The sequence below is a fragment of the Orbicella faveolata genome, unplaced genomic scaffold (assembly GCF_042242905.1).
Source record: "Orbicella faveolata isolate gen_17 unplaced genomic scaffold, um_ofav_v1 contig_1, whole genome shotgun sequence".
In the NCBI taxonomy this organism is placed as follows: Eukaryota; Metazoa; Cnidaria; class Anthozoa; order Scleractinia; family Merulinidae; genus Orbicella; species Orbicella faveolata.
In genome coordinates this window covers 6,387,853-6,411,658 of record NW_028301536.1, presented here as the reverse complement: position 1 = coordinate 6,411,658, position 23,806 = coordinate 6,387,853, and the positions used below count along the sequence as shown (strand labels likewise).

Genomic DNA, 23,806 nt, shown 5'->3' with positions numbered 1-23,806 from the left:
TTCAGACAATATTTCGCTTAATTTATTTTCAACAGCATAATTAAGCAATTCGACATTTGTCATTGCAGTTAGGTATTATCTCTACCCTAACAAAGAGGCACAGCCTTTTTATCCGTTAAATTGCCTAAGTCGACTTTACATACATTAAATCGAAAACTCAACTTTGAAAATTATCTTTAAAAACACAAACAATACAAAACTATAAAAAGCGAACTTTTTAAAATTTACCTACATTTAAAATGCTTACGCAGATCAGTAAAACACTTTTTTTTTTTAACAAGCCATCCAGAACTGAGGTATCTGGCTTTAAATAAGAATATCATTTACAGTAGAGTCTTCAATTGTTGGTCAGGAAACTACATATCACATTTAAACGTCTAATTTCACTAACTGTTGTTATGTATGTACTTCGCCTAAGTATCATTTATCACTTAATCTAATCTTGTTTTAATTATATTCAGTTACATGTAAACTTTGGTCGTACAAGACAAAAATACAGTAACAATAAAATTTTAAATAATATTTAAAGCATTCTGTACAATTACCTTAGAGATTGCTGTACTAATTATTGTGCGAGACGGCAAGAGCAAAGCAATGGTTTTTAACGTGAAATATAGCAACAAAATTCTATTGATACTTATTTGTGTCCAATCCTCGGCTCCCCCCCAAGCCCCCTTTCCGTCATACGCTCCGCAAGTCTTGTCAAACTGTCATTATCAATTAATTCAATGTTCTTATAAGTGTCTTTTGTGATTTATTGACCTACTAACAACAACAACAAAATGCAGTAAAGGAATCAAAGGCCACTATAATCTATCCCAGTACCAAACAGAAGAGTAACCCGCATATCATAATTCAATAATTTTAGTGCGACAAGTTCTTCTACGTTGTTTCTGTTGACTGTTAGTTTCCCCGTGCAAGCTCGGTCGTTTGGTGTTTAACCGCGGTGACCTGGAGCGAACCTGCTGGGAAAACGAAGACAACTTACTGCGCAGTTCCGGAAGAAGAGTACGCCCACGCGCCTGCGCAGTGGCAAAAATGTTCAACTTCGGGGTTCGGTTTCCGGTGGAACGATTCAGAAATCGAGAGATTCGTCGTCTTTCCGGGCTTCGTTCGCCATTGCTCAGTGTCCCAGAGGACGCCATGCTGCCCAGCTCCACGTTGGAATGACTGATTCGCATCGACGCAGTCGCTCCGTGGAAACTTATCTGCGGATCTTGGGTTTTCGCTTCACCTTCTAGGTCTTTTAATTTGATTTCTCCATTTTCCTGTTTAAACTGTGACGTGGCTTTGTCTTCAGTAGTGCTTAACTCAGAACTACCATTGTGTTCTGTAAGTTCACTTTTCTCCTGTGCTGGTTGGTCACCAGTTATTTCATTTTCTTCAATTCTCCTATTCTGACCCTCGTCATCATTTCCTTCGTTTGACTCACTAACCTTCTCATGTACCCAGTGATTGACTTGACTCTCCGCTTCTTCCTTGTTAGAATCAGAATCAGAAGACGCTTTTCTGGAGCTGTTTTCTCCCTCCACGATGGCTTCGCGTTCATTGCTACTCTCTTCGTCCCCTTCTTCAGCGCCTGCCTCATCACCTACAACAAATGCACATGGCTGGGTAGAAACGCCCTCCTCAGTGAGGTCTTCACTTTGAAGGGCTTTATCTAACGCACACGATTCGTCGTTTTCATTCTCTGCTTCGTCATTCTCGGCTTTATCTTCAGGCAATAACTCCACTTCGCTTTCTTCCGCATCGTCTTTGACCTCCAGGCCAGCAGTACTTATCCTTTCACCATTGCTGACCTACAAACAGAGACGTTTAATAAGTCAGGCAAAAAAATTACCCGGGCCAACAAGACTTATGAAATGCTAGTCTGTCAAAAATCCATTCAAATAAGTGGGTTTTAGTTATTGACTCGCAAATTCGTGTTCACCTTGCAAAAAACAAACAAACAAACAAACAAACAAACAAAACAAAACAAAACAAAACAGAAAAACAAAAATGATCGTAGTATTTGAACGGGTCGACAAGAGCAGTTGTTGCCACAAGAAACACTACATTGATTCTAGAATAGCGACATCAGTGATTAAATGAAGTAATTTATCAACATATTCGTGGAATAATCGATCATGAAGCTAAGCCCGTTTTCACTGATCCAGTTTATGATCATTTTACAGGACTGCAGGAGTTGAAACAGTTCTTACATGTATGTAACACGGAAAAATTTCAGTTTTATTCGGCTAAAAGTCACCCCTTAAGATTTTAAAACTTCCGTTCTAACATTTTCAGTTCGAAACTCGAGGTGATGAATACCCATTGTAGACAATTCTCAATAAGCTTTTAAAATTTGCCAAAAGTTGCGACTCATCCTGCCAATCAAAATTCGATAACAAAAAATGGGTTTCACCCTGTCGTTTTTGAATTACAAGCACTTCTAGCTAAAATCGACGGTGTTTTTGGCAGGTCATACTGTTGCTATGGTAACCTACTGTGACACGACAATGACAACAACTTGTTGAGCAATGATTGGACAGTTTTTTGACACCATGATGGTAGCATCAACTGATAAAGAGTAGTTATAATGACGCATCAAAATTTAAGTCTTGGAGAGTGCTGGAAACTGATTTGAGCCACCTTAATGGCCATTCTCAATATAAAGTCTCGCCTGGATTAATGAGAATCTCGATTCTCGATCAACTTCTTCCAACTAGAGTTAAATCGTAATAGCGGTATCGATAAGGAGAATTCGTATATTGAAAGAATTCAAGAAGTATTATTTACCGATGGTTCAAAGCGATCCATGTCCTCAGTTTCCCCAGACCCCTCATCTTCGTCTTCATCACTCCCAGAACTGCCAGAACAGCTCTGCGGAGCACTGGAACTGGGATTTTTGAATTCATCCACATTGTCCTCCAGGCGTCTCTTCGCGAGACAAGAGTCCGAGAAAGACCTGGGTAGGTCGCCGAGATCGGAGCGGCGAAGGGACGTAAAGGACGATACGCTTAAGTTGCGTTCAACGACGGAATTGCTTCGAAGCTTAGTGTCCAAACTAGACCAGCTGCTGAGGCGTGACTTGGAAGAGATTTGAATAACACTTGGAGCAACCTTGGTTTTCTTTCTGAATGGTAAAGTGAAGAAGAAAAAGAATGCAAATAACGCCAATAATTATCTCGGCACGTCTCTTACATTGCCAACTCTCGCTGTATTCGGTAGATCAGTCCGAGCAAGAGTGTCGTGAGGCAAACCGGTCTTGGCAATGACATGTGTTAGTGGGAAACTAATTGACTGTAAGACCAATCGCAGGCGGCCCAAGCTCACAATGCGAGGAGTTACATGTTTTTTTTTTTTTACTTTTATGCGAGCCTTCAGTGAAACGTGACAGGTGGCATATGCTATTACATAACAACAGAATTTGATTACGCAAAACGTGACTCTCGCCTTGCAGCATATGGAGGTGCTGTGTTACAACGGTTTGAATTTATAAAGGTTTGTATGGGAACGCAACGGCTTTGCTGGAAAACCACCGAACGATAACTCGCCGAAATCGCGTTAGATCGGCCTGAGGAGCTGGCAAGCAGCAAAGAATACAACAAGGCAAGAGGGTAAGTAGACTTTATTCACAAAATATATGAATAATTGACTTTTCCAGCAAAGCCGTTGCGTTCCCATACAAACAAACAAACAAACAAACAAACAAACAAACAAACAAACGAGCGAAAGAAAAAACCAACCAACCAACAAACAAGAACATAAAGATCTCTTCCTATATCTTACGAGGAACAGAAAATGATGACCTATGTCAGGTCTGAAGTAAATTCTACAGTGTTGTTCGACTACTTTTCACCTAATCAGCGAGGATAGAAAAGACCATTGCATGACACACTGATACAATAACCTACCTGTCCAATCGGCACTCCGTGACTTTCAATCCTAGCTCTAATGTTGCCCTTGCTGAGGCAAATGCGTCCGCAATACACAGCAGTACACCTGGACAAGAGGAATTAGATGTCAGTGCAAAAATGGTCACACTCATCCTTAACGCTGACATTAGAGAGCCTGAGTGCCGGCGGAAAACTGAATGATTTCACACCAAGCATAGACATGTTAGGAGGAAATGAACACTTATCAAACGTGTTATTCGAATCTATCTAAAATAACGAGCGGCTCAGGAAGAAGAAGAATGGCTCAGGATGGAGAAGATTAACACGGATTACAAACGACGAATTTGAAAAATTGAGGCTAAACTTTTCAATATGCGCAAACCGTGACTGAGCTCCTTCAAACTATAACAGCTATAAGTTTCTATTGGACTATTTGTTTAAGCTAGCTAAAATCTGCCTCGATCCAAGCGTCCCACACCTACTCTGCAACCTCATCGTCTCTCCTTCAACATTCGGTACGTAAAGCATCGTAGATATCACATTATACATTGCGCATAAATTATGTCGAAATATCACGCTGACACAAAAACACGGCGGCTTCCTTACTTCTGGCGTCCTCCGCTGTACGGTGCTGAATCGTGCGCAAGGTGTGAAAATAACCCGAGTTCCCCTCGTGTCGCCAATATATGCGAATGAAAAGATACTTGAATTTGAAACTGGTTTCAAAACCTAAAAAAGAAGACAATGAGACGACTTTTTAGAACTGAAAAATCATACAGTGATGGAAAATAACCAGTGGGATTGTTGGAGAAAAAGTTTACATTGTACACTGAAAAGCAAGTTATTGTTATTTTGCTTTTTGCTTGTAGCCTTTCTGAAGAGGCTAAAAATCCCCCTGATCCCCCAGATCATATCCTTTATTACATGTATGTTGCGAACAGCATCAACTCAACCCAACCTACCATTTTGCAAAAGGAATTTCATCTGATATTCTTAAGTTTAGCTTGAGAAGTTTCAGAGGGGGTTTGGGGGGGGGGGGGGGGGGCATCTCAAAATTTTAGCATCACGAGGGCGGGCGGTGGAGGGTGAGGGGGAGGGAGATAAGGTAAAATTTCTATCCCATATAAAAGCGAACGCTCCCATAGTTGAAACTGCGTATATTCAGAAATCACTTTTGGCTGTGTGTACATGTGCTGGATGTCTGCTGAAACAAGATGCCAACTGACAAAAGATGACTTTGAAATGGCTCACCAATCTCAATCTTTTCTAAGTCTTCAAGCGCGATGCGTTCGTACTGGGTTATCCTCTCCGCCTCGTCATCGTAGCTGAGAAATGATTGAAATAAAAAACGGAGTTAAACGTTCATTCCGCTGAGTAATTTAAGCTTCAAATAGCTTGCGCCATAATAAACAGTTAACTAATCTTCGGTTTACCTGGCCACATAGTACGCCTGATAAGTGAGCAAGAGAATGACATCCTGGTCCTGTGTCACTTCACCATCCGTGCTGCAGAGAAACACATTAATATACTGAGTAAAATAACTCCAGAAAACCACAAACGGCATGCTTTAATGATAAGGACAGAGTTCACGAAGAGTGAAAGTGTTTAGCTACAGTGGCAAGGCAAGGACAATAAATAACATCCTGGCCACGAAGTTGACGAATTTAGCGGTCTTGCAGCCAACAAACTATTAATAAATTATGTGGTGAAACACTGTATAGCAACAACGATTAAAACGGTTACAAATTGCACGCGCTGGATAATGAAACTTGAACGTTGCTAAATGTAGACTGAGTATACAATAAAATAAAACATAGAAAGCAAAGTAAACAAATACTGACCCAAACACTGACAACAAAAGGCTGCTTATGAGTATTAAAATACAATGCTTTTAGACTTCAAACTCTATAAACATTACAATCAGGACGCGGGCAATGCCAGCACAGGGCTTCAAATAACGGCCGGTCAACGTACAATGTCCGGTCAAATCCCTAGATGGCCGGACAATTTGTCCGGTCGTTTACGCTGGTACGGAAAAATTTAGAGTTTCAAGTTTAAACATTTAAAGGTTCAATATCATTGACGTTTGTGAAAAAGGAGGGAAAAAAGGCTGATACTTAACTACCAGACGAAGAACTTTTAATACATGATTCGTAATAGTCATAAAATTTCCGGCTATCGTTGCAAATTTTCGCACATATGTGATACTGATTCTGCTGTACCATGCGTTCCACTTTTCCTGCATTGAGATTGATGCTCATGTACAATAAATGCTTTGAAAATGTACTTGTTTCATATTTAAAAATCACGTGAAGGGGGGACGAGGCACTTTTATAGCGATAAGACGTAATCGATGTTTTTCCGGCCAAAAATGGGATATGTCCGAGCAAAAATAGGTTTGACCGGACAATTTGACCGGCGCCAGCCGGGAAATTATTTGAAGTCCTGCAGTACCTGTAAAAAGGGTCCACCAAGGCCCAGCCACACATACACTCTTCTTCATCTGTAAGCAGCAGCTGTTTACAGTGCTGTACTAACTGCGCCACACACTCCTCTCTCTCCATCGTCCACTGCTCCTCCTCCGGACCGTTCCTCATGGCAGCTATCAGTGCCGCGATGTCTTCTGTCACAGGGTTCCCAAGCATTACATCTATGAGCCAAAAAAGGAAAATGCGATTTTAAGCCAGGACGAATATAAGAAGTACACGAAGAGATTGGAGAAAGACGTAAAGACATTATTAGTGTACTGGTGCATTTTATATGAGATAATACTAAATGGGTTGTTTTGATCATTTTTTTTTTTTTTTTTTTTTTTTGAGGGTGTGAAGGCTCGGCTTAACGAGGTCAATATTTCGACACAGCACATTACAATATTGTTGTCTAAACATGCTGGAAAAGTTTGCCACAAACGTGCTAAAGAGTGGCTAGACGAGTGAAACTTGTCATGCGTAACAATATGTTGCAACATGCCTTGTTGAAATGTTGGGAGCGTTTGACCCGCCTTCGAGGATACAGTTTACCCTTAGAAAAGTGAAAAATAAAATGAGGAAAAACTTCAGCCGCGTAGCCAGGCCAGCACCTGAAAGATGACATATTTCAGTTGAAAAGAAGCTAAGATCACGTTTTTGGAGTTCTTCAGAGTTTCTCTATATTCAATTTCGATTGACAGACTTTAAATGTGCATTTAAGTTCGATACGTAAAAAAAAAAAAAATGGGAACAGGACTACGGCATGAAGGAACTTGCTAATTATATACAGCAAGAATAGAATAGGAACCCTCCGTAGGAAAGAAGATGGCGACTGGTACATTTACCCATGGAACGGAAACCTCAGTAACGTTCATAAAAATGTACAGAAAAGTTACAAAATCTTCAAACCTAAGCTACACAATGTCCTTGGTACAGAAACAAACATTGTAAAAATATGGCTTTCTTTGTGCCTCATAGGCTGTGTTACGTTCGCAAAGTATTGTGCTAAATGTACAGCCGCCATCTTTTTTTCCTACGGTGGATTGTTCCAACCATATTTTCCAGTTCCCTTTTACCTCGTCGCTTTAGAACCCTGTCAGTACACATCGTTAGACATCACGAGAAAAGTTGAAAAGATCAGACTGTAAATTTTATGATTTGACACGATAACAGGTCATAACTCAAACCTTGTCCAGTTCACGATATTTTAAGACCTTTTCACATAATTATGTGCGTGATTTGATCTTACAAGTTTCAAAATACATACCAATCAATGTTTGCCTGTAAGCCGCCTTAAACCTGTTCAGGTAATACCTAAAAGAAGGCAGAACCACTTAATTTGTAGTCTGAGTATTAAGTCTTCCTACAAGTAAGGGAAGGAGAGTCATACAAGACAAAAAAAGCGTAACTCGACAATACAAGGTTACCCACACTTATTAATGCCTTTGCCAACAGATCGCGATCAAAACAAACCTGTTGGCGGAATTATAACCATCTTTCATAACGCCAGTAAATCTTCTCTCTCCGGTCCTGGTAAAGTCTCCCTGAAAGAGATGAAATACATTGGGAAGTTGTTCTGGAATAAAAATCTCAAGTAAAACACTTGGCGATTTACCAAAGTATGGTTAATAAAGGTTAATTAACCGCCAAAGCGAGTATGCGACGATGACGTTTTGAGCGATAGCTCTTCGTGAGTGCACTAGCTAACTCCTCCAAACCCCCTCCACCTCCCCCCTTCTCCACGCTGAGTCTGCAGTCTACATCATAATTAATACAAGTCACATACAAACTGATCAAAAGGTACACAGTTATACGTGTGTGATACACCGTACCTTCATGGCAGCCGTACCAGCATACTGCCGACTAATTGCATCACCATTACTAGCCCACATCTCTTGAAAAGCTGTCCTTATAGAGGAAGGCAAGACCTGGTCTGGAAGCTGCTTGCCTAGTTTCTTCAGCTAAAAAAAACAGTCAATGAGATTCATTGTGTTCTACATTTAAGGCTCAAACAACCGTGTCACCTCTTCGGAAACAATTCCAGTTAGATTGTCAGCTCGAGATTTCTATGAGGTGTGGCTGATTATTTTTTCGACCCCTCAACAATCATCTCCAAGAAATTTTGTGCTCATAATCTGCAATCCTGGCTAAACGTCTTGGGACACCACCTATTTACCAGCAAATGGTCTTCGTCTTCACCTCCCCATCTCCACCCCCAATAGAATGTTTGTTACCATACGGGTTAAGATCATGTGTCATGAATTGCTATTTTGTCACGCGTTTCAAGGAAGTTTGGCCGGGATTGTACATGTAGCTGCTAATAGACCCTTTCCACTATCCGGTCACATAGTACGGAATTAATTATGCTGGGACGCAAGTTACAGTGGGACTTCCAAAACGAAGGAACTCGAACCAGTCCAGCCCGACTTTCCTTTGATTTGGAAGTCCCACTGTGTAACTTGCGTTCCAGCATAATTAATTCCGTACCATGTGACCGGATCGTGCAAAGGGTCGATCAGTAGATTCTGGGCGTACAAATCAAAAAATCTGTCAACGAGGTGGAGCTGAGTTGATAATCATTCTGAAAAAACGGAGGCGACTCTTTTAACAACGGATAACAAACATGTGCATTGTAGGTATTCTAAGGCGAAACATAAGAAAAGACAAACGACGTGCCTGCAATCGTGTTCTCTCAGCAAAGACAATCCAATAAAACACGCCGTGTGTCTACTGAGGTCGTTTCCACTTTCTATTAAACTTCCTCTCCAATATTTATTTATTTCACTGCCGGAGGGCAGTTGCGCGCCACACACACATCAAAGTATTTGTCTGTCTGTTTGCTTGTTGTTCACATTAATTTACCTGTTGTTCCATAATGTGACGTGCTAAGGCTGCCTGCACAACATTCGTCCGATCCAAGCAGTCCATACAGTTGACACGGAATATACCTCGCTGATCGCAAATGATTCCTCTATCATCAGTCCTTCCAAAGAACAACAGAAAGTCATTTACTTCGGGGTACTGGTAGACATTACAACCACGGACACGAACACGACCACGAACACGGTCACGTCCACGAACACGATCACGAACAAGACCGCGACCACGATCACGACCATGAACACGATAACAAACACGATCACGAACACCGCACTATTGTTACGCCAAGCAGAGTACCAAACATTCGCCACATGTGCAAAATGCACGTTCAGCATTTTGACAGTTTAAGATGCTGCCAATTACAAGTCCACAACAATAAAACAATTTACAATTTACACTTGAAGCTGGAATCTTGGCTTCATAAGGCTAGTTTCCACTGACAACGGAGTCGGATTCATAATAAGAAGTCCACAGTCGTAAGCGTAATCGAATAAAAAAAAGGAAACGTTCTGATCTCCCGACTCTGATTCCGTCAAGCGAATAACCCCGCTTATGACTCGGATTTTCGATTTTCACTGGGTCATAAGCACTCTGACGACGCCGACTCAGACTCCGTCGCTACTGAAAACCAGCCTTTAATACACTACTTTACTATCCTTCTGGAAAGAACTTCTAGTCAACATAACTTTGGTTTAGACTGGCGTCAGTAAAATTACTAAATTATGAAATCACAAAGAAAACGTGATACACATACCAACAGTATCTCACATCCTTAATAACCTCAAGGATACTCTCCACCAACACAGAAACATTTTCAAATCTCATTCCACGGCTGCAACGACAGGAAAGGAAGAAGTTTGGATCATTAAACCTGATTTAAAGACTCTAGGTTTGCTATTTGTCTAGTTTAATTACCAGGACAACCTGAACTGCTAACTAACAACTGATAAACTGAATTCCGCCTCTTCAAACAAGTTCGTTAAACCGTTTAAGATCCTAAAGCTAAATGAAAAGTCCAGAGACACGGTATTAGTTGTAAGATGTCTGTAGCAAACCCTTGATTCAAGTTGTGCTGCACAGTTTTTGTTCTCAGAGCGGTCTTCAACTGAATGCCGTAAAACCTAGACTGCGAGCAGTCTTTCTCGTGCTTTAAGATAGGTTTGACTTACACGAGGTTAAATTGTATACATAACAATGTAGTTTGCCCGTAGCTGGACCACATTTAAACTTATGGGAGATGGCGGCCTGCGGCAGATCTCCGTAAACGCAAGGTACAACTACAACTGAATTTATTTCAAAAAGCTGTCTCGAGTTTATTTACATGTGGCTTAGTTGTTACAATAAAACTTCACAACGTAACAGATTAAGAAAGCGTATATTTTTTTTGGAAACTCACCAGTATTCATGGAAATCGAAGGTGATGTACGTAAGGAAAGGACTGTTGTAGCCCAAGATATTATCTATGAAAACGTCACTTATTATCTGCATGAACAAAAAAAAAAAAAAAAAGCTGTAAATAAAATAGAGTAGAATAAATGACGAGTTCAAAATTAACATATAAACGTTTTACGTTTTCCTAAAGCAAGTAACCTTACTACGCACTGTATGAATATAAACCAAACCAAAAACCTGCATTGTACGGTACATAACTAACAAACCATTACAAAGCTACGAGAGTTTAAAATGTTCTTGTTCCAGGTGTAGATTGCAAGTTTACAATTTTTAACTGCAGGTTGACATTTTATTAAGGCAGCTTAAAGTTAATTAGTATGAACGTGTCACCATACCTTCTCCCTGCCTGATTGATCCACTAAATTTATGACGGCCTTGAAAATAAAAATATTAAAACTATCTGACTAAAAATAATGCAAACTCTCGAAGCAAAAGGTTCTTTTAGTCCTTTATAAGTTGCAAATTCTATCATGCGGTAATTTTAGGTGTACAAATGCGAACTCGTACAAAGTTCAAATGCGCGTAACCCGAAAAGTTTCTAAATTTCTTTTGCAAACATCTCGTGAGACTGAAAAAAAAAAAAAAGGAGCCCAAGAAACATATATCTTTCAGCAAAAGTCTAACCCTGCCACAAAAAAATAAATAAATAAATAAACAAACAAACAAACAAACAAACAAACAAACAAACAAAACAAAACAAAGCAAAAACACATCAATGATGTCTATGTTATTGATTATTTCTCAGACACTTAGCTATCGGATTTGACTGGGTAGGATTAGATTGTACTGGATCCGATCAGATCGGATCGGATCCCATCCTATCGCAGATAATTATAGCCATTGTTACATGTACCATCAGACGTTTATGTCTACTAACCACAGTCTTATAAAGTTCTAGTTGATGATCAAAATGCTTCCTGAAGGCCAACTGTGTTTCCTTTTCATCTGTAGACAGATACTCAACAAAATTAATTTTCAAAACACCAGTCATGTGCTTCCGTGTGGAACTGCACCGACTGAAGAGCGGAGTATAGACGGACAGGTAACGTAACCTTCTCATCTTAAAACTAATTGACCAAAATAATGACGCAGCCGTCACTCCGTTTTACGTTTGTTCTCCCATTATGGTTCCCTAATCAAACTCTTTAACACATGTAATTCAACAAGTTAAAACAAAAATATGTCATGAACGCAATGGTTGTGATTTGGCATAAATTTTACGATTTAATTTCAATCTCAAGTTTCTCCTTAGATTCTCATTTTCAGTTACGAGTAATTCTCGATCACCCGATCCCGTGTTGCATTGCATTTTCAAATGTGCCTCTAAGTTTATCAAAAATACCCTACCGCATGTCAGCATGCCATATATATATAGATAGATAGATAGATAGATAGATATAGATAGATAGATATAGATAGATATAGATAGATATAGATAGATATAGATAGATATAGATAGATATAGATAGATATAGATAGATATAGATAGATATAGATAGATATAGATAGATATAGATAGATATAGATAGATATAGATAGATATAGATAGATATAGATAGATATAGATAGATATAGATAGGTAGGTAGGTAGGTAGGTAGGTAGGTAGGTAGGTAGGTAGGTAGGTAGGTAGGTAGGTAGGTAGATAGATAGATATTTATTTATTTATTTATTTTTTTAACTCTTTTCTCGGTGTATGGGAATGTTATAACACATCCTGATCTCTTGTGCTTGATGTGCTACACTTAAGAAATAGAAAACATGTACAGTGTTTCTATCGAGTTATAGAAACACGAGTGGAAGTTTGGGAGAACGAGAAAAGCTGTGGGAACACGAGCCGCAGGCGAGTGTTTCCACAGTCCACAGCTTCCACAGCTTCCACAGCTTCTTCGAGTTTAGAAAACACAACAACGAAAACAAGGAAAGAAGCTTGCATCTCAAAATGCAGGGCAATATGCCACACTTCCTGTACACGCATCACCCAATGAATAATATCTGATGCGTTTACTTGAACATAGTATAAAATGAATACCTCTGTCTAATCGCGGTGGTGGTCGGTATTTGTAACCAGGTTGACTCCAGTACACAGGTACAGAGCCTCGGACTTGTGCAAATGACACATTGTGTGTGGAAGTGCAAATAATCTGCAAAACAAATATGACAGTATTGCAAGCCTTTTTTCTCAGTACTGCAAGAGTCCAGAACAAAAACTGATTTTAATAGCATTCACAGAGATTAAGAACTAGAAAATCAGTAGATTATGCAAAACACAATCCTCCGTAAGAAAAAAGATGGCGACTGATACATTTACCCATAATTTTTAGCCCACGAAAACTTTAACAATGCTCATAAAAACGTACAGAAAAGTTCTAAAATCTTAAACCTAGCATACACAATGTCGTTAGCACAAAGACAAATATCGCAAAAATATGGCTTTCCTGGTTTTTTATGGGCCGTGTAAGGTTCGCATGGTATTGTGGTAAAATGTACAGCCGCCATATTTTTTCCTACGGCGGATTAAAAATGGTTCAAAGTCCATCTGAAAGTACAAATTGATTATACAGGCAACACGTAATGCTTGTCATGGGAGGTGCCGTGGCCTCATGGTTAGTGAACTCAACTCCGGATCGAGTGGTCTGGGTTCAAGCCCTGGCCGGGGACATTTTGTTGTGCTCTTGCGCAAGGGTTATTGACCAAGTGCGAGGTCAAGATGGCTGGATATTGGTCAAGTTCTTTTTTTGCTTGTTTATGGACTGAGGCAGAGTCGAGGTCCATAAACCCGCAAAAAAAGAACGAAGCGAACATCCAGCCATCTTGACTGAACAAGCTTGATCAATAAAGGATTTATTATATGGTTTTCGAGGAAATTGGTCTTGCGGGACATGACGGTAGACAAGATAGCCTCGTCTTGCCCGCTCGGGTAGCCAATCACAGCGCAGGATTTGGTCCATATAATAAAAATGGGTACTGGCAAATTTGATGCATCATGCTGGGGGTAACCCTGTGATGGACTAGCCTAGCATTCCATCTAAGGGGGAGTAAAAGTACTCCTAGTCGCCTCACGCTACAGAAACTGGAGATACTGTAAATGCCGGCCTGATGGACCACTTGGCACGTATGCAGACTTGCATGTTAATAGACTTCTTGTAATATGCTACGGTAAATCATCAAACAAATGTACCTGTTCTGTTTCAACATAATTTGCAACATCTCCATTATCATCTACACCACGCCTTCTGTAACGTGTCCCTACAAATCAAAACATATTATTAAAATAACCCTGAAGTCGTTTGCATAACTACATGAATGCACGGCATCATCAGCGTGATAAATTGTCATACACTGATTCTAAGTCAACCTGGACTTAGTTAATTAACTTCATTCTGATTAGGATTTAAAACTGTAAATTACATGTAAACATACATACAATGTACAGTGTATTACATGCATCGAGCATACCATCACAAGTAAATAATGTAACCGTTAGGTAAAAACAAAAAAACAAAAAAACAAAAAAATTAAAAGATTGTACAGCTCTATAAACTTGACACATGATATTCTCACCAGCTCGATACACACTCCTCCTGGATATGAGTGCCAATTCAAACTCTTCAGGGGGGAATGGTACTGTTTTCCTCTCCTCCCCCTCCTCAGCATCCTCATCTTCAAATGTGTTAACACAGTGAGCTATCTTGCAATAGCCTTGGATTATAGGTGTAATCCATTTGCAGGCAAGGGGATCCTATTTGTCAATGAAAATAATCATTAACTGCATATATAACTGTATACGTACTGCAGCTGCAGTGACCAATCCCTGCTCTACATGGACAGCATTGTTCAAACAAAGACTGATGTCCTTGGTGAAAAAAGTGAATTTTGTTGCCAGGTTGTTAGGGGATGTTTTCCGCTACTTGAGTAAATAGTGAATTTTTCCTTTCCTTTCTTTTTAGAATTTCATGAATTAATTGCATGGCTGCTTTTCCATTCAACTTTATTTGACTAACTAGTTGATTGATAGTGACTATGGGTCTGCTAGTTGGGGATTGCTCAACTTAAATTCTTTACTTAAACTCTGCCATTAAATAAGGTTTGTCATTAATAACGTAATTTATCAATTAGTCATTGGTGTTTCTTGAGAGGGAACCCAAGCTCTGTGGTTTTTATTAGGTTCCCTCACCATTTTTAATAAATTGTAGTTTTGTACAGTCACACCGTGTAATCTTTTTGTAATTTACATGTAGTAATCATTGTATTGTAAGATTAGTTTTGTTTGTGTGGCAAAAAATTAAAAAAAAAAAAATAATAAAACAAAAATTGTTTGTGTAGATTTTGCAAGCTGCGATATTATATGTACAAGTAACTCAGCCAGGCAAGTGGACACGTTAAACATTCACTCCTACGTCAAATGGAAATGAGGGCCAATTAGGGTTCACATGCATTTCCATGTACATGTGTACAAGTTCCAACATGTAGTTCTAAATTATAAGGGACTAATCATGAACTGGTGCTAGTAATGACTGGAAACAGCTGTTTTGAGAAAGGTTGTCCCACAAAAGCGTATAAGCGTACGCAATAATGTTGAAAGGTACTACGGGTAATGATGGTTTTAGGTGTCTTGATTGAAGCTGCAAAGTGTTTCAGTGCCAAAAGAAGAAAATAGCACAAACACGTGTACTCATGCTTCCCTTTTCTTCTTGCTGAAACACCGTGAACCTCAATCAAGCAATGATACTCTATCACTATCAATCGGCATTGTGGCATACGCTTAAGGTTAGTAGGACAACCTTTGTCGAAACAGCTGTATACTGTACACTGTAGTATGATTTGAATTGGAGATGGCAAGGAGTTCCCTGAGACGGCAAGGTTCATGTAGTTGTAAATGAATTGATGAATTCCCCACTGGCCTGTAGGCATATACATGTAATTACAACAAACTATAAGAAGCACTGGAGCCATGCCATACACATTAAATACATGTAAAAAGCCCACCTCACTATTCAAAAGCTCCTTCACCATGAATTCATTCCAGAAGAACCTCTTGTCACACTAAAAACAAAAAGTATCACATATTTCTGTGAGTGACAAAAGAAAGCAAAGAAAGAACAATGACAAAAAAAGCACTAGACACATGTCACCAAGTGTGTAGTGCTGGTTTTTTGATTTGTGTCCAAATCACGCAAGCATATAAATTTTGATGCAAAAACATTTCTGTTGACAGTCGCCTGACATAAAACTGGAAACTGATTGACTTTACCAAAAACAAAATACCAAGAACATTTGAAATGCTAAGGCTTGGATTTATCAGTATTAATTCATAGCAAATAATATTACATTCCTGTAAAAAAATAACTACTAACAGTGTAGCAACATTTCATAGAAACATGTATGGAACCAGCAGGTGTATGAATGATAGCATTTTTGCAGGATCACAAATTGAACAGTTTCTCACCCGCTTCCAAAGAGGATCAGCTGTATTGTATTTTCCACTAAACTGTCTTTGCAGTGTGTTGGTCAGGTCTCCAGTGGGTGAGTAAAAGAATGAGTCAGAGTCATTAAACATCTTCAGCACCTCCTGAAAATTTTATGAGAGTCACATCTTAAATGTAAGAGATATATATACAACCCCGACAAAATGTATTGCAATAGGCAGCAAGCTGCCTGTACATGTATCTCAAGGGCCAGGCAGCGAATCACTGACTGTAGACAACAAAAATGGAAGAGCTCTATGCGTACATGTAGAGCCATACTTTGATAGTGCTGTACACCATGTGTACAGTCATGTGCATGCAAATCAGAGGCATGACAGTTTAATGGTTGGTGCACTGGACTCAGCTGGTGTTCTTCATGTAGATTAATGTGATCTGACATTGAGCTCTGGCTGGCATTATTGTACTGTGTTGGGCTGCATGGGTAAGGCACTTTACTCTCACAATGCCTCTCTCTATCAACAGGTAGGAGTACATTGAATAAATAAGTACTGGCCCTGCAAATTGTTGAGGCCACCTGACAGAATGCTAGGGAGTACAGTGTACCTTGCGATGTCCTACAGCTATAGTTAGCATTCCAACTTGATGGGAGTAATTATATTCTTACTAATAGCTGTTTCATGCTACACATGTAGAAGCTGGAATTAAGCACCTACATGCAGACCTACATGTACGTACAAGCCAGCTGAGGTTTAACGAAGCTTTGCTTTTTTTTTGCAATTTGTATGAGACTCTGTTGCTGAACCTTGTCTTACTTGTATATACACACTTAGATGATTACAGTATGTTACATGACTGGACAGTTCACTTTGGTGTCAGAGAAAAACCAGCATTCTCACAAATGTACTTGTAATCTTTACATGCATGTACCTCTATAGATATAAAAAGAGGCCCCATTTTTTCACTATGGTTGACTGAAAATAAATGTGACTTCACTGTAAGTACCATACTAACCTCAACAAATCTTCTCTCTAATTTCTCTTTGTCTTTCAGGTCTCTGTCTTTGATGTTCTAAGGGGTTGAATATTGTGAAAATGAATAAAATGGAACACAGCTCCACAGTTTTAACTTAAAGTAAAATAATATTTTCACTGACAGAGTTAATTTTAAGTTAATAACACACTATAACAAAAAGAGAATTTGTCCAAACATTATTTGTGGAAACAACAGCTTGAAGCCTAGAACTCCTCCCTAGGTCAGGTCATGCTTTTTGGAGTGAATTTCTTGGCGTATTGCATGAACTGAAACTACATTCCAGTAGCAGAATTAGAGCTTTCATGATCAGTGGCAAGATGTGAATGTACAAAAAGCACTTGGATGCATAAGGGGAAATGAATTCAACTGTTTCCCTTGATGTCTTTCATAAATGTCTCTCATAAGTGTGCATTTCAAATCTATGTTCAGGTACCTTTTCCTTCAAGGTCGAAGCTGCTGTCTTGATTTTGCTCCATGTCTGTCCCAGTACTCTCTGCTGATTGTCTATCCCTCCCAGTCCCCCTCCTCCAACACCTAGGATTTTACGAGCCCTGCCTCCACTTTGATGTAGTTCACAAGGCTGAAACAGAAATTTAATTTGAATTTAATACATGACAAAGTTGTCTTCAACACTGGATTTTAATAAGACTGTCAATTCTGGAACTAGCTGCTCTCTAAAATTCAAGTTTTTTTTTTTTAAGTACATGTAAAGAATACTTTACTTAAATTTACTTGAACTTGAAGATTTGAAATTAAACAAGGCATGTGTACAGTCAGGGTGCTGATATTGCTCTCTAATGGGTACTGCACCAAGGCAGATATACCCTTCTGCACAGACACTGTTTGGGCTTGTCATGCAATCTTCTTCCCCTGGCTATGACTTTGTGGCAGACAAAGATTGCGTGACGAGCCCAAAGAGCATCTGCATACATGTAGGAGGCTAGAGCAGACTACTTTAAATCTTTCGCTACTGAAAGCACTTTTCTGATCACTGCATGTTGTATTTTAGTTTACACGCATAAAATGTAACAAGATGACTCATGGTCTTGTCTCAACTTTGTGACCACCCTTCGTGGGCACATGTTAAGGGATACAGATTCAAATAAGAACACTGTGCACAGCGACAGTGAGACATGATTGAATTCAATAGCATTCTCTCAGTTAGATTTACATTACAGCAGAGTATTTAAATCTTCTCACAAACAAACTGGGGTTGTGTACGTATACATGCAACTGTGTGTTTCAAAGCTTACATCAAGTTCAAATTCTGGTGATTCATTGGAGGATAATGTCAACACTGCCACTCTGTCAATTCTATACACTTCATGACCTCCTGGCAAAGAACCAAGGAGGGTTCTCTTGGATATCACCAACAGCCTCCAGTCAGCACCTATAGAATATCACGTCCTTAGTGCACATACAGTAAGAAACATTGACTGTTGAGATATTGCTCAAACCACTAAAAATTCAATTATCGTTAAAGGAGCTTCGTCACGGTTTCTGCAACTTGAAAAGTTTAGCCTAAATTTTTGAAGTTCCACATGGGTAATCCGTCATCCTTAACCATCCTTGTTCCTTTATGGCTTATTATTATCTCTTTGGTGTTTTTCTATGTATTTTTCTAAGTAAACTACTAGTACATGTAACTATCATTTTCAGGTTTCCTTGAAATTATAAGTGATTTTGTATGCAGCCAAAATAACTCAAAATGGCATGACTGAGCTCTTTTACACTAACAAGATACCAAACGTGCTGAAGAAAGAATGCTATCTCCTAAGCAAGCACAAACAAAGATGATTACATTTGGTTTATGGAGGCAGGGTAGTCTCACTGATAGTGCGCTTGCGTCTGGATTGAGCGGTCCAGGTTTGAGCCCAGGGCAGGGACCAAGGTCACATTATGTTCTTGCACAAGATATTTTACTCACAGTGTCTCTCTACGAATCCAGTTTAACTTAATAGATGGGTACCCTGAATTTAATGCTGGAGGTACATGAAACCCTGTGATGAACAAGCATCCCATCGATCCAGGAGGGAGTAGAAATAATTCTATTCGTTTCAGGAAACAGGAGATAAGCACCGGTCCAATAGGCCACATCGCCCATACATGTATGCATTCCTTTTACATTTGGCTGTGGGTTACATTTGTTTCTTAGCTTGAAATATTAGAAAGTCTAATCTATTTAATATTCATTTCTTATTTTTCTTAGATTTATTATTTTTCAATTAATTTTGATGAATGTCATTGTTCCTAGCGAAAGTAAGCTAACCGTGGCGACTTGTAATTGAACCAGAGCTATTACTCAAATACAAACAACTCGTGATGGCGTCAATGGGGGAACACTGCCTTGCGTTTGGTTAGCCCATGCGACTTCCGGCGATAGCGTGACAAAACAATCTCACTTATCTCCCCAACACTACGAGCTGAATGACAGACAGCACATGCTGGATCGGACAAGAGTATCGGTTAGCAAGCGATGTTCAAAGGCGATGAAAAAACAACAAGCTTGGGGGAAGTCACTGCGCAGACTTAACAGCACCACACAGGAGTGACCCTTTGTTTATTATGCTGGAATACATGACCAACCTCGTCTCCAAAGGGAGGGAGGGAGGGAAAATTAAACGATAGATTTACAATAAGTAATAGCTACGTTGCTTAGACGAACTCAGAATGGACTCTGAACAGTTTTCCAAGCTTTTATATGGAGACGTTCGTCTGCTTGTAAGCCAGTAGAAAAGGCTGTACTACCGAACAGCTTACCCTAACACATGTAACATCTTAAACATGAATAGTGCTTTAATGCTTTGCACCAATGCTACGGTACATTAAAAAGTTCAGAAGGTAACAAAGCTACAATGTTTTAGGTTTAGCTACAATAAGGCTTACAGTTTGCTGACCTTTGTAATATAACTGCTCAATAGCTCTATAGAAAGTGATGCCGCCATGAACGGCTCATTCAGAACATACGTCACGCTCCATTAACTATATTTTACTGGTGTGACAGTAAAATCTCATTTAACTATGAAACTTATCATCAATACATGTAGATGAGGTTGGATGCTGGTGTCTGATGAAGGCAGGGCCAAAGAAATTTAAATGAAAATGGTGTGATTGAAAATTTCAAACAAAACACAAATTTAACCACATAACCAGTTTCTTGGTGCACCACCGCATAGGGATGTTCCTAAGTGACCACGAAAACCAAGAAATGCCTTCTATTGTTTCGCTGAATTTAACAACCTGCTGTCAAAGAAATTGTAACAAGTCCAAAATATGTTTTTGCTTCATTTGAATTCTTCAAATTCCAAGTGTAGGATCCATGTGAATGGAAATTATAATAGTGTACAGCTGTATATGGTTTTGCTCCTGACATAATTTACATAAATTATCTTCCTTTTATGCAACATTTTTGGAACTATGCATACATGTACTTTTGAGGTTTCACTGTTTTTGCTCATGACAAAAATATGTCCACTGTTGTCAGGTGCCTTAAAAATAATGGTGAGTCATACATGTTCACAATGTATGCAATTCGCAACAGTCATAAAACAGTCACACAACAGTCATTTAGGTTTTGCCCAACTTTTAACCTTCACATAAGAAAAGCTATAATTACTAGCTTTAGTATATACCACACAAGTGAATAGTGCTTTTCGCACACTCTGATTGGTTAACTCAGAGGTGATTAGCAAGTACTATTCACCTCCAAGCAGCCAGCACGAGAGATTTTAAAATTTCTGACCACTAGTCAACACATAAAATAAGGTTTTGGTCTGCTAATTATTCAGCTTGTGTGGTATATTCTAAAACAATTATTCACCTCAGTGTCAATGAAAGTGACGGATATTTACCTCGCTGCTTCGCGGCTCGGTAAATATCCACCACCATTCACCTCCACTTCGGTGAATAATTGTTAAATACTCAATGCACTACACAGAAAAAAATAATGTTATAGGGAGAATAATCTAGAGTCAATTGATTTCAGCTACTGATATTTATCTAAATGACTTGCTGGTAAATTTAATTTAGATTTTCACGTTATTTTATACACGTTTCGAAGTCGTGTTAAAATAAGGCCTCGTGAAAGTAATCCTTCATACATGTACAAACATCGCAGACGAAATGACTGCATAGACCTGATCGTGTTTATGAAACGTTAAATTATTTGTCAGACAGATGGTGCAAATTTGATCATGCAATTTGAAATCCCAACAAGAGAAAGTGGATTTGCATTATTTTTAAAAACACGTTTAAAATTATAAGTGCAAAATGCCACGAAAATAGACCGCAAACTGTGAACTGCTGAGACAAGACGCCGGTTTCGACGAATACTCGCACTATAATTGAGTTTTTGTACAATTCGATTATTTTTTCACGGGTATGTGTTATAGAATTTGCCATAAAGAGTCGCAACTTTAACTGAACTCTGAATACAAAATCGTAATGGCTGATCGGTTGTTGATAAATAAACACTCTCAGTTCGCCGGTTTGTTTCGACTGAATTTAATTTTATCGATAGATAAGTAAATAATTAGACGATCTGATCGCCAATACGCTTCTATTTGTTTTCTCATTCCACACGACTTAAAATTTGTCTACAACACTATCAGCTATAGTATTAGAAATTAAATTCGCAAGATCGCAAATTAAACTTCATGTAGCTTTCTCCCCTAAAAAGGCCACTAAATCCGTAAAACTTGGCGGGCTGTATAATCTATATAATTATATTTCTTGTAAGGCCGATTTCATTTGATTAAAGACTGAAATGCAAAGAAAATGCAATAGCCGGTTAATACAAGCAGACGAAAAATTTTCAACACGTAATGAAAATTTAAAAAGGTGGAGTAATTTTACACGCACATAATGAGCGTGCCGGCATCTTACCAGGGAAAAACTGTATTTTTCCAATGACTCCATACACAATTCCACGGCATTTCAAGGACCAAGCTTCGCCCAGATCAACTCCTACAACGACGAACAAAACAATAAATCTATCAAAAGACAAAAGCTAACAATAGAGTATAGAAAGGTTTCAGCTGATCTACAGTTCACAACACTTTGAATTATGATCGCGCAATGCGCTACTTTTTACCGAATCGCGGTTGCAGGCGGCCATCTTGCCGGTTGCACCATAAACTGTCTCGTCCATTCAAAATTATGAAGTTGTCCTGGGCTTGGAAAAGTTCCATCTCTTAGCCGGGAGCAAGGGAAGACCGATGAATCCCATTTGCTCGCATTATCCCCGACTTCCCGGTTCTATCGACACTTCATTGCCGCCATGTTGTGTTTTGAGTCGAAGTATTTGTTACCCATAACTCCCAGCGAACTTTCGAGAGTCTTCTAGCATGCTATTCGCTAGGGAGGGGTGAGGAAGGATCGTTTTCCGGTAGCTTCTGATGGTGTCGAGTGTTCCGAATAAATCCTTCCGGCCAAATAATGTGCTAAATCAGAAGCCATAATCTGGCTCCTGGCTAAATTCGACATTTTCTATGTAAATCCGTAAGATTTTTCGTGAATTTTTGTTTTCAGTAATTTTTCGTGAAAAAGTATATATGGGTTATTGACCAAGTATGAGGTCAAGATGGCCGGATATTGGTCGTTCTTTTTTTGCGTGTTCATGGACCGAGACGGAGTCGAGGTCCATAAACTCGCAAAAAAAAGAACGAGGACAATATCCTGAGGCATCTTGACCGAAAAAGCTAGGTCAATAAAGGATTTATTATGTAGCTTTTGGGGAAATTATTCCTGCGGGACGCGGCGGGTAGTCCCGAGCAGGCAAGATAGTTCTATCTTGCCCGCTCGGGTAGCCAATCACAGTGCAGGATTTGATTCATCTTGCCCGCTCACGGAGCTAGCCGTATAATAAGTATGGGTTATTGACCCAGTGTGAGGTCAAGATAGCTGGATATTGGCCAAGTTCTTTTTTCGCGTGTTTATGGACCAAGATGGAGTCGAGGTTCATAAACTCGCAAAAAAGAAAAAAAAAGAACGAGGTCAATATCAAGCCATCTTGACTGACCAAGCTTGGTTATGCTTGTCAAACAGGATCAAAATGTCGAAGAGTGACATTTATGTACCGAGTTGCCATATTTATGTCCAAATTACATTATATATATCCAAAGTGCAATATATATGTCCAAAACTGCGATATGTATATCCAAATTCGGCGACCTGTTTTCGTTTTATATATAACAGTCAAATGATTTTACATATTTCAATACAGTTTCGATATAAATATTTCACGGACTTTTCTCGATATATATTTCATGTAAGTCTACATGACCTGTCCCGCATCTCGCGAGCATGACGTCGAGGCCGACATGTGAGTAAGGAAGAGTTCCCTGGCGACGTGGTCTTCGCCGGTTCATTCTTCCACCATAATTGAATGATGGATTGAAACTGGAAGCAATTTGCTGCTGAGGAGCTTGGCTTTCTGCGTTAGGAGCGAGCAGCGGGGAGAGAGCACATTCACGGTCCCCGTTGGCGGGAAAACGTCTCGGAATCTGAAACCTGCATCGCAGCTCTTCATTCACGTTTTGAAAACCACCACCAGTATTAACGGGTGCCTCTCTGTTGCTTTAATAAATCTGTACATTTGTGGGTAGGTTTGGTTCGCCGATTTCCGAGTTAACGATCTCTCGAACAATCCGCTGAATTCGCCCCTCTTCC

At 39.4% G+C, this 23,806-nt stretch overlaps 1 protein-coding gene across 1 annotated transcript; it reads right to left on the bottom strand.

The window, feature by feature from the left end:
- LOC110042359 (phosphatidylinositide 4-phosphatase SAC2-like) lies at positions 1-22,436 on the bottom strand. The gene is made up of 25 exons (XM_089286725.1): positions 22,230-22,436; positions 22,022-22,102; positions 18,391-18,527; positions 17,571-17,717; positions 17,117-17,173; positions 16,126-16,248; positions 15,666-15,722; positions 14,241-14,418; positions 13,858-13,925; positions 12,709-12,820; positions 11,556-11,623; positions 11,014-11,052; positions 10,623-10,708; positions 9,981-10,058; positions 9,209-9,329; positions 8,179-8,307; positions 7,820-7,890; positions 7,614-7,660; positions 6,333-6,528; positions 5,312-5,383; positions 5,130-5,203; positions 4,485-4,607; positions 3,897-3,984; positions 2,779-3,115; positions 1-1,799 (listed from the first exon to the last, which is right to left on the bottom strand). Exons 1-25 carry the CDS (start codon positions 22,324-22,326, stop codon positions 849-851), a joined length of 3,537 nt encoding a protein of 1,178 aa, XP_089142851.1. The 5' UTR covers positions 22,327-22,436; the 3' UTR covers positions 1-848.
- Positions 22,437-23,806: the final 1,370 nt, after the last annotated feature.